We start from the raw sequence: 12624 nt of genomic DNA, 5'->3' as shown, positions 1-12624 counted from the left end.
AATCAGTTGGAACTCTTTTGTCTTTGAGAAGATGCTTCATTCCTCTTGGAATCCCCAACATATTCCCTCATCCAATGCTTTGCACAAAATAAATGTTTGACTTTCTTAGCATTCATTGAGCACTTACTATCTGTGAGGCACTAGGCCAAGAAGTATAAGGAATGTAGGAGAAAGATACAAAATAAAATGCAATCCCTTTCTTCAAAGGATATTTTAATATAATCACCAAGACACCATCACAAATAACATAAGCAAGTGAAATAGCTGTGGGGGTGGAACTAGGTGGAGGGGAAGTTCAGAATATGGATGGATAAAACATTCTCTGTGTTCCCAATGAGAACACTGGTGTTATGACATGGAAGGGGGGGCAAGGAGGGAGAGGGAGGAAAGAAAGGGCAAAGCTGCTTCTCGATCCCATGTCTGTTTTTGTAGTAATTACTAAAGAAGTCTTCCTAAAAGAGATTCTGATCACTTAACTCCCTGTTCAAATGTTTGCTGTTCAATGAATCAAACATCACATAATTATAGGCTTATGCTTGGAGTTAAGGAGAATACCAGTTTGTAGAGATGAGACACACTTCAGGAAACAGCTGGAGAACACAAAACAAGAACATGCTGTAAAAGTGCTAGGGAGTGGGGGAAAAAGTAAGGACATGATCAGTAAAGGCTGAGATTCATTGAGAAAGACTAGAGGAGGCAAACTTCCAGTGGATGGCCACTTGGTAAGAAAAAAAGTACACATACCAAGAGAACTTTAAGTTTCCTGTAAGGTTAAGACTCTCCTTATTATTTGAGGTGGTTTATTCATTCATTCAATAAATACATACTAGGCACTTCCACAAAATACTAAATATTGACTGAATGTTTTCTATGTGCCAGGAACTCTGCTACACAATGGAAATAGCAGTGAATAAGAGACTTTGCACTTAAACTCTTAAAATATAATGGAGATGGCTGATACCATACAAGTGCAATAAAATGTGATGGATACACTGACAGAGAGCATCAGGTGTCACAATCTCCAGCCACAAAGCAAGGAACTGAATACACCAAGGGCTAGGAGAATATCCCTTAGGAGGTAGTATTTAAGCCAAGACACCAAAGCTGCCCAAGAGTGAAGTCAGACAAAGCTCACTCAGCACCCAAGTAGAAGAACATCATCTGTGATGATCTGGCATTAAGAATGAATCTGGCATGTCTAAGAAACTGCAGAATATTCAAAAAGTCTACCACAAGGAAAGTAAGTAGGAAGGAGATGAGGGATTTGGCTATAAAGGTAAGCAGGATCAGACTACAGAGTTTGACTAAGTTACACCAAGGATTTTATGCTTTCTCTGTAGGTTTTAATGTCACATTGACACACTATCACATCTACTAAATGCATAATAAACGTCTGTTGAAGAATGGATTAGTGAATGAATGGATGAAGGAATGAATCTCCTTTGCAATGAGCTTGGGCTTTTTGACTGAGACTTTAGTGCAGATTGTGTAGCCCTTGTCCAAAATGCTTGGACCAGAAGTGTCCCAGATTTTGTAGTCTGGAATGCTTGCATATGCATAATGAGATATCTTGAGAATGGAACCCAAATCTAAACCCAAAATTCATTTGTTTCATATATACCTTATATACACAGCCTGAAGGTAATTGTATACAATTGTTTTAATAATTTTGTGCATGAAACTTTTGATGCAGAATCTTCCACCAGTGGTATCATGTAAGCACTCAGTTTTGGATTTTGGAGCATTTTGGTTGGATATCAGATTTTAGATTAACTATGCTCAACCCATATTTGCTCCAGGGAGTGCTGCTGTCACAGGGGCATTGTCCCCTTAGATTTACATATCAGATTGAACTCATGACCCCTCTAGGTAGACCCTGACCTTCTTAAGAGTCACTCAGAGTCACCTGGCTCACCCTAGCAGACAGAACATATGTAAATCTGCATTAAAGTCAAAGATTTTTTTAGAAAGTAGAGTGAATGTTTTTATTTAGAAACCATTTAGGCATAAGGTATGAAAGGGTAGACTGGCCCTTTCTTAATCCTTGATGGAAAGAAATTTGCCTTCTGAATCTCAAGGGCAAGAATATTCCCAAATTAGATTATTCATAGCAATTCCAACAGGACAGATAAGTCCAAGGAAAGAAAGAATAAATGTTCCAGAAGGAGATTTTCACCTTTCTAATATGAACAGAAAAAGTAAGACAGTTCTAAAAAGCTAAATTGGCTCTTCCTTTGGACCCCCAGGTTTTCTAAGTCACTGAGCTGCAACTCCGAACCCAGCTCCAGAGCAGCCACCTGCTGGAGCAAATGAGCTGCTGGGGGGAGTTGGGGGCCAGGTGGTATATCTAGAAAGGAGGAAATTTTCAGGAATACAAGATGCCATTCCCAGGATTCTAAGAAATTATCAGGCCAAATATTACCACTCCACCCTCTTGCTTATAACCAAGAAACTTTCTCTTGATTTGCCATAGAGTCACATTTGAAATTTAGGAGTTGATTTGGCTCCAGGTATAAATAACAAACCAGATTCAGTACCTAGTAAAAGAGTCCAAAATTATCCCTGAAGTCATCATAACAGCTAAGCATTCATTTGGCAGAGACAGTATCTGAATAGAGCTTCAGAAAGATTCTTAATGCTGTTGCTAGGGCTGTGGGGTGTGTGTGTGTGTGTGTGTGTGTGTGTGTGTGTATTCATGCATGGAGGTGCATGTGTGTGTGCACAGTATTCATATGCATTTTAATCAGCAAAGCATCCCTGACATAATCAACAGCCAGAGATGGTCATTTGGCATCTTACTTCAGGGAGAAAAAAACCAAAATGCCTACATGTGGCTTTCTAGGAAATATATTTTGTGTTTCATTAGTCATGTAAAGCATAACACTGTGAAAGAAGGCAGGTGCACCCATTTGTGGCTGGCACAGAAGCAGCACTGTAATCTTCTGCCTGAGACTGAGCCTCTTGGTGCTAAGTGCCAGGTCTACCGACTACTTTCTCAGACCTGCTTAGACAGAAACCTAAGACTAGGTTGAACAGCCCCGACTGGATTTAGAGCTTCCTTAAGGGATCCCCTTACTCTTACTGGGAACATGCATGGGTGCCCCGTGTTGAGGAGATGTGCTGCCACCTGTGTGCTTCTGGTCCCAGGCAGCTGTGGAACTAAGGGGCTGGCCCCAGAAGAGCTATAGCCACAGATCTCTTCACAGGCTCTTGGATGCCAGGTGGTAATTCTTTCTCTGCCATTGATAAAGTACAAAGCTAACTGTCTGACTCCCTGTACCCTGGAGCGACATCCAGTTCAGAGTCAGCATTGTTTGACATGAAGCTTGTTGTTCTTGCATGCTGTTCCGAGTGGTCCTCACAGATAGGATAGGCTAAACACACTGAAGTCATGGCATCTTTTAACTACACGCACACAAGCCTTTCCCAGGCTGCAGTCCCAAGAATACACCTAGATTCTGAGCCAAGCTGTTTCCCTCTCCCCTTCTCACCCTGTGCATCATTTGCTCTTTTATTTTGCATTAATAGTAGCTTAGTGATCATGGACTTCAGCTCTTGCCCGTAGTGATCCTGTTCGCGTTTTATTCTTTACACAGAATAGGAAGGAGGTTCGCTTGCTTTACGCAGAGGCTGAGCCACAGGAGAAAGCAAAGCCAATGTGATTTATTGAATGAAAGCACTGGACAATTACCAACAACTTGTTCCTCTGCTGCCTCGAACAACCTAAACTGGTAAGTGAAATTTATTGTTGTCTTTTTTCATGTGAACGTGAGGCTTTCTTAGTCACTGATTATTTTTTAAATGTGTTTGTATTGCTGTGGTTTAAATGCTTTAAAAAAAAAATCTGCATCTTCCAAAGTTAGCTGCAGGCAGTCCATGAAGGATGCAACCAAGCACAGACACAGTGGTCTGCAATAGCACATACACTTCCATGTGAACCATGAAGGGTGGGGGTAGGGAAGCCCCTTTTCTAATAATTGGTTATTTTCTTTGATTTTCTCTGCAGTAAGCTTAATCATATTAAATGCTTGCATAACTGATTAGCATAAGCTATGAAAATTAAATTACTGTTTTATTATATAAAGTCATTTTCTAATCAGGTTCCTGAATACCTACACCTATTGGATCAGGTAAAGATGGGTAATTTCATGCTAATAATCCTGAATTTAAACTCAGGCATACTGGTATCTTATAGCCAGTTTGCAGGCTGGGCATATAGAGTTTAATGCCAGCATTCTGTCCATCCTGGGTGAGCATGCCCATAAATAACATCATGATCGTGATGCTGAGGATGCACACAATGGACATGCATCCAAACTCTTGCTTGACCCACTGCCACTTCCACATCTACATTCCTTAAGTTTTGCCTTTATTCCATTAATATGGTTGCTAGGGTGCACTAGGCTCAAAGCAGGATATTTTAAGTGTCTTTCTACTCTTAAGTGCTTGTTCTTGGCCTGGAAAAGCCAAAGGGAATACCATTGATAATCAAGGGTGAGTCTGCTTCTGTGCTGGGTTCCAAAAATCCTCATACTCACTTGACTTCTTCATTTCCTAAATATGATGTAAGCCAACTTCTTAGAGGGGTAAAGTGAATGGAGAAAGATATTGCTTTTCTTACCCTCCCTCAACCAGTTTCCTCAGTCTTTGCCTTGCCTGGATACCACAAAACTTTATGGCAGCATCAATCCATCTCTGGTGAGCTGAGAGTCCATATAAACATCATATAGAGTTCAATGTCTTTGTGCACTGTATCTGCCATACGTCACAGGCCATTCCAATGAAGTTGTGGCCTTGGGTGCTGACAAAGATGGATGATGTTAGAACAGAGAGCAGCATGATTCTCTAAATAAAAGCCAAAACCAGGAAATCCCAGAGATGGGTGAAGTTTTGCCTTGTAGAAAGGATCCCTAGACACTCAATCAAAGAGCAGGATCATTCTCCCATGTGATTTGGCTATTTCACTATTGATGGTGTTCCAACAGGAAGGAGATAAAATTACCTCCTGGTTAGGGGATGGGAGAGATGTCAAGATAGTGGGGCACTTTTTCCAAGTCCCAGACTTATTTTGTGTTTTTGAGAAATTCCCTTAGCCTTTCCTGGATCTCTATCCCTCTGTTCCCTCCATCCCTGATAATTTCAAAGAAGACATGCTAAACTCAATTAACGTATCCAGAAGCTACCACTCTAAGCTCTTTTGTTAAAGTGTGCATTGGGCAATGAAGGTCATTGTCAATGCACTTTAATCCAGAGACTATTCATCAGAATGCAAGTGGAGCATGAAGGGTGGGGGTGGGGAAGCCTCTTTTCCAGTAATTGGGCATTTTCTTTGATTTTCTTTGCAGCAAGCTTAGTCACATTAAATGCTTGCATAACTGAGTAGTATAAGCTATGAAAAATAAATTATTGTCTTATTACATAAAATCATTTTGTGATCACTTTCCTGAATACCTACCCTTGTTGGATCAGCTAAAGATGGGCCCCTTCATGCTGATAATCCTGAATACAGAGCCTCAGAGGAGAGTGTATGTAGGGATGAAGGGCTGTATGCCCCATCTAAAGGATATAGAACACTCAGAAGGAAGCGTGATCAGGAGAGAACAAATCTAAAAATAGAATTCAAATAAATAGGTAAATAATTGAATAACTATTCAATAGATAATCAAATAAATAGGTGAATATGCAAATAATCAGGATTATTTTTCAAAGTAGTTCAGTAATAGCTTTTTTCCTATATTTAAGATTCCAGAATTCTAACGGTCTCCAATGTTTTGAAAAAAATATGTAAGTATTTTTCAGGGAGTAGTTCATGTGTAGGTAGAATCCATGTATAGAACTGGTGGCAACTTCTAGTTCTTCAAATTACCCCCACACTCTTGCACATGGAATTGAAAGCTATAAATGTACTATGAGTTGAGATGATCTAGAAGCCTCATTTGCCAAAGACACTGTCTCACCTTTAGGATTTGGTTACCCGAAATACTTTAATTAGGGATCCTGTCAGGTATTGCTCTTTTACAAAATACAAACATTCTTACAAGGAATAACAAATTAAGCCACTGATATCATAAATGAATGTATTAATGTTTTTACCTCAAGGGCACCCCAAAGGATGTTGAATTATTATGATATTAATTATTAGACTTTCTATTTACTTCATACTTGCCTCTAAGAACTTCCTTTACAATTATTATTTCACTCTCAATCAGAAAAGTAGGAAGTCCTTAGGACAAGCTATTTCCTTCTTTTTATGGAATACTTGAATTAAACAATGCCCGATAAATTGTTCTAATAGGTCTTTAAGAGTCACATGTGGAAAGCCAAACCCACTATCCTTTCCCCTTTGAAATTCACATTTCCTGCTATATTCCTTTTTTTCCCCCATTATTGGTGAACCCATCATGCACCCAGCCAACCAACAAGGCTCACAGAATTTATCTTCAGGTTTCTTGATCACTTTAGCCCCTCCATCCAATCACTAACCAAGTCTGGTCTATTTTGTTCATCTTTTAAATTTGTCTAGCCCTCTCTTGTCCCTGTTCATGGGACATTTTCAAGAGATCTGAACTTGATTATTCTCTGCTACCATTATCACACTTCTTTCCTTTTGATAATCTTCTGGCTGCTACCAGAGTAATTCTCTAAAAATGCAAATTTCAACTTTTAAAATATGTGTGTATATTTAATCAACACATACTAATTGTACCTATTTATAGGGTACAGTATGACATTTCAATATATGTATACAATGTGCAATGATCAGATCAGGATAATTGGCATATCCATCACATAAGGGTCTCTGGTGCTCTCCTGTTGTGCCCAAGTTAAAATATGTGTTCCTTATTGTATGTGAGAGGCCCTGGATGATTTGGCCCCATTATCTCTCCAGGTTTCTTCCCCAAAGTCTCAGCATTGTCTACAAAGTGTTCCACCGTGTGTCAAAGGTCAGAGGACTTTCATCCAGAGGACTTCCATTCCCCCATGCTCTGGCCCTGACTAACAGCCACACCATGACCTTTCTCATCATTGTAGACTTATGCCTGGAATGCCCTTATCTATCCTTGCTCATCAATTTCTCTTTTCTCGTTTCAAATCCTTTTCAGGCATCACCTTCTCTGACCCATTTCCCCACAACATCTTTTCCCATGATCGTCTCCTCTCACCCAAAAAGTCAACCACTCACCCCTCTGTTTTATTTCTAGGTCTTGGATTTCTTGAGAAAAGTGTTTGGAGGTTAAGAACTCAGATACAGACCCAGAGTGCCTGCATTTGAATCCCATATCTACCTTTTACTAATACCTCAATTTCTTACATATGTAAAATGGAGATAATAACAATCCTTCCTTCAAAATGACTATTATAGAATTCAAGAAGTTAAAAGATGTCAATGCAATGCAATGTACTGAATTCTTGTGCCCCCCCGCCAAATTCATGTGTTGAAATCCTAACATTCAAGTTAATGGTATTAGGAGGTGAGGCCTCTGGGTGTGGTAAAGTCATAAAAGCACAGCCCTCGTGGCTTGGATTTGTGCCTCCCCAAAGCACCCAGGAGCTAGCTAGCCCCTCTCATCATGTGAGGACACAGCAAGAAGGTGCTGCCTGTGAATCAGAAAGCATCCCTTGTCCTGACACTGAATCTGCAGACACCTTTGTCTTGAACTTCCCAGCCTCCAGGACAGTGAGAAATTAATTCCTGTTGTTTATAAATTATCCAGTTTACGTTGGTTTGTTAAAGCCGCCTGAATGGACTAAGATGGGCATTATTCTGAACATTACCTGGCTCACAGAGGGAGCTATAGAAGTGTAAACTCTCATTATTATCCTATTTCACACACCACACTATTTGATAACTACATATTTGTTTCACTGTCTTCCTTTCTAACATATGAGCTCCTTGGGGACAGATAGGATAAACAACTCATCTTAATTTGCCCAGGACATTCCTGGTTTAACGCTGGGAGTGCTGCATCCTGGGAACTTTCTCAATTCTAGGCAAACCAATATAGCGGGTTACTCTACATGAAACTCTATTCACTTATAAATTTCCAGAGTCTATCCCAGGATACATAGATTGCAGAATAGATCTTCCATAAGTGTTTGTTGAACTATAGAATCAATGTTAATTATCTTTTCACCTCTTCCCCATAAACATATGCTATAAAGATTCAAAAATCAATTTTCTTCTTGTCATGAAGTCACAACTAACCTTTCAAAACTTAGTATAGAAATATATATGTGTATGTGCAATGTCATATATATTATGTGTATAATATATTGTATATAATTATATATGTGTAATATTTTGCATATGTGATATTTTATAATATTTTATTTATATGTGTGTAATGTATATTTCATATACATGCATGTGATATTTTATATATATACATATACACATATATACATATATGTATTTATATGTGTGTGTATATATATAGACACACACACACACTCTAGTCAGGCTGCTTCCACTCTGTTATGTCATCATTGTAATAGAATTGGCCACCCTTTAGCAATCAAAGACACACTTGTCATGTTAACAGCAGGTGGAGAATGAAAGGGGTCAAACTTTTTTCCGGATAGTGATAGGTAGGTTGAAGACTGAAGGTTCCCTAGTTCACATCACAGAAAGAAGAACAATATTGTCCCAGACAGTAATGTTCCCTTCACTGAATAACTGCCACCCAGCTGTCAAGAATGGTTAGAACTCCTATTTCTAATATGCCACATCTTAACAACTGTTTCTCATCCATATTGGCTCAGATCTCTTTTCACATTACAAATACAATGAAAAATTCCCACAACCAAGATTCACTGAAGCATGGACTCTGGAAGTGCCAGGACCATAAAAGGTATAAGAAGTCTTGTCTCCAGAATCAAGATCTAGAGAGAAGCATCTGACTGGCAGCTAGATCAAGCCACCTTAAGAATAATAATAGCAGAGTTGTTAAGAGCATGGGGCTTGGGGTCAGAGTTTAAATCTTACATCTTATTTACTGGATATAAGGTCTTAGACAAGTTGTATAACTTCTCTGTGCCTGAGGATATAATAATAGCACTTACTTCCTTGTAGCATTATTAGTACATTTCATTTAACAAAGCTTGATTATGACTGATGTATTGGGTTTTGGGAGATACAATCTTGGAAAACCAGGGTTGAAGGAAAAAGGGGATAAGAAAAAAAAATGAAGGTGCTTTGTAACTGAAATACCCAGAGCACCACAAGAACACATATTCTTGTTTACTTGTGTGTCAGTGAAGCCCCCAGGAAAATTCCCAGGGATGGCATGGAGAGGAAATTATTTGCTGACTACTACTAGTCTCCTGTCCCTTCTTGGTCCAGTTTTTCTCATTTCCCAGTCTCTCAAGGTAGCTATCAGTGGAGGTGGACCCTCCTTGGGTCTTGTTGTGTCAGGGGTGCTGCAGTATGGTTCACCCTCCATGGGGACAGCAGTGGTGTTAAGGCAGGGTGGTGGAGGTCAAGCAAGCAGCAAAGCCCCTGGAAACAGCAGGTGGTGGCCAGGGAAGTGCTGGGAGGCACCATTCTCCACAGGCACCTCTTGTCATTTTGATCTTGATTTTCCAGGCTACTGTTACTCTATTTTTTACAGTTCATCTCTTCATATATTCACAAATCCTTCACAAGTCCCACAGTGTGGACAGTTAAAGCTATAATATTTCAAAGAGCAGAAGTTTTTGATAAGCCAAATTTATCAATTATTTTATGCTTTGCACTTTTTGTAACATCTCTAAGAAATCTTTTATTCAAGTTTACAAAGATTTTCTCCTATGCTTTCTTCCAAGCATTGTATAGTTTTATCTTTTACATTAGGATCTGTGATCTATTTCAAATTAAAGTTTGTATATAATGTGAAGTAAGGTCTTTTTTTGAAATAATTATTTTGTTCCCTATTGAATCACTGGCACATTTTCAAATGTCAATTATCATATACGTGCAGGTTATTCTGGGATCTCCAGTCTACTTCATTCATCTGTTTCTATCCTTATGACATTTTCTTTATCTATATAGTTATTCTTAAACTGATTCCATATGTCTTGGTTACCATAGCTTTACAGAAAATCTTGAAATCAAGTTGTATAAATCTTCCAAATTTGTTCTTTTGCTTCAAAATTATTTTTGCTATTTTAGATCCTTTCCATTTCTTTAAAAATTTTGAAGTCAGATAATAAATTTCTACCAAAAAAGAACTGCTAGTATTTTGATTAGGATTGCAGTGAATATATAGGTCATTTTGGAAGACTCACATCTAAACAATAGTAATTATTCCAATCCATAAATAAGGCATAACTCTATTTATTTAGTTCTTCTTTAATTTCATTCATAATGTCATGTATTTGTCAGTATATAGTTTTTTCATATATTTTATTATGTTCATGCTGAGTAGATTTTTGAAGATTAATTAATTTATTCTACATAAACTTTTACATCATCTGAAAATGAAGTCTATTTTACTTCTTTCCTCTGTGTGTGTATGTGTGTGTCTATGCATATTATATTTATTTGTCTTGCCCTCATTCACTATGAGGGTGTCCAGTATAATAGAAAAAGTGGCAGAGGGCATTTTTGCCTTCTTTCTTTTCCCAGAAGGAAGCACTTGATATTTAATCATTATATTTGATGTTGGCTATAGAATTTGTAGATTCTTATATTCCTGAAAGACAGTTTTTCAAGCATGAATGGAAGTTGTATATTATTAACATCCAATCTGCATCTGTGGAGGTGACCAAATGGTGTAGGGTTTTTTATTATTATTATTACTTTTCTCTTAATGCAGAAATTACAGAGATATTTATGGTGATCAAATGTTATAGTAACCTTGCATTCCCAGAATAAACCTTGCTGGATTTTAATTGCTAATATTCTTGTTGAGGCCTCCATTCTCATGACAAACATTGAGCCATTCTTCTCTTTTCTTGTGAAACTTGTTTTTTTAAAAACAGGTCAATGATGGCTGGGCCTGGTGGTGCATACCTGTAATCCCAGTGGCTGGGGAGGATTGCGAGTTCAAAGCCAGCCTCAGCAACAACAAGGCCCTAAGTAACTCAGTGAGTCCCTGTCTCTAAATAAAATACAAAATAGGGCTGGGGATGTGCCTCAGTGGTCAAATGCTCTGAGTTCAATCCCTGGTACCTAAATAAATAAATAAATACCAGGGCAATTATATTAAACTTTAAAAATGAAGACAGACTTTTAAAATGGTTTTGTGTCGAATTTGGCATCATTTTTTTTCTTAAATGGTTTGCAGACTCTGAAACTTAATATGACTTTTGTTAAGGATTTTAGAATAAGAAAAACCATGAGGATGCAGGAAAAGCACAAGCAGTACTAGAAGTTGATTTTCCTAGGGAAGTGTCCTCCTAGCTAATTATCTCCTAAAATCTGGTCCCGTAGCCACATTGTACCTTCAGCCAACCATATGTACCCCTCATTGCAGCTCAGCCTTTCTGATGAAAGAAAAAAATGCATACTTTTTTAGGGTGAATTCCATGGGTTTTAACTTTTCTTGTGAAAATAATAGCTAACAAATAGCTAACAAATGTATAAGCAGTTATATAGCTACACAATAGAATACTACTTAGCAATAAAAAATGAAGAACTATTGACACACACTGTCTCAAAATAATCCAAATTAAAGAAGCTGGATAAAAAAGGAGTACATACTGATGATTCCCTTTATATGAAATTCTAGAACATGAAATTTAATCTATTTTATCAGAAATTAAATGTGTAATTTCCTGGAAACAGAGGCATTAGCAAAAGGAATTTATTTAGGGGAAAGGGAGAAAGATTACAAAGAGATAAGGAATCTTTTTAGTACAATAGAAATGTTCATTATCTTGACTGTGGCAATGGTTTCACAAGTGTACATTCATGTCAAAGGTTATCAAATTGTACCTTTTAAACACAGGTAATTTATAACATGTGAGTGACAACTCAACAGAGCTATTATGAGATAATAGCTGGTATTTATTAAACACCTATTTTTAGATACTCTGCTAAACTATTTACATATATCCTCACATTGAAAACTCTGATATTCCTTTTAGATTATTGCATGACTATTATTATTTAGAAGAGAAATAATGTTAATGATGAGGAAATTGAAGCCCAGACAAACTAAATAACTTACTCAAGGTCATATAGTTAATAAGCAGAAAAGCCAAAATATAAAGCTTGGGTCAGTCTTATATCAAAGTCCTAATTTTTTAATATTGTGCTTAAACTTCCATGATTATCTTGGGGTTGAAGAAGGGAATACAGTGTAATGGAGACCTCCACTTGTGGTGTGTTCTGTGAAACTGGCTAACAAGGAATACTCTGAAAAGAGTGCTATCCCAAACAAAAAATAGTTTCCCTCTTCAGTCTCCTTCCTGGACTCTGTATCTATATTACCTATCAGGTATTTCATTCAACATCTAAGTCTTTTTCTTTCCAGTTCAATTTAATGACGCAAAGAGTACTCTTGCTATGGTTTTCAAGACATCCTTGTGGTTGCTAGATCCTAGTAAGAATTATATACCACATTCAAACCAAGTAATCCAGGGGAGGTTAATAATATGAACATTTACAAAGGGGTAAAGAGATTAAGGAAAATACAGTAA

At 37.7% G+C, this 12624-nt stretch overlaps 1 protein-coding gene across 1 annotated transcript in view; it reads left to right on the top strand.

Moving 5' to 3' along the window:
* Window positions 1-894: 894 nt before the first annotated feature.
* The window catches only part of Ankfn1 (ankyrin repeat and fibronectin type III domain containing 1), a 146804-nt gene continuing 135074 nt past the window's right edge, over window positions 895-12624 (top strand). The window contains exons 1-3 of the mRNA XM_027950358.1: window positions 895-922; window positions 1083-1119; window positions 3597-3731. Of these exons, the coding sequence (XP_027806159.1) occupies window positions 895-922; window positions 1083-1119; window positions 3597-3731 (200 nt within the window). The remainder of the gene's footprint in view (window positions 923-1082; window positions 1120-3596; window positions 3732-12624) is intronic.

This window comes from Marmota flaviventris, chromosome 17, assembly GCF_047511675.1.
Source record: "Marmota flaviventris isolate mMarFla1 chromosome 17, mMarFla1.hap1, whole genome shotgun sequence".
Classification (NCBI taxonomy): Eukaryota; Metazoa; Chordata; class Mammalia; order Rodentia; family Sciuridae; genus Marmota; species Marmota flaviventris.
This window is presented reverse-complemented; position numbering and strand designations above follow the sequence as displayed.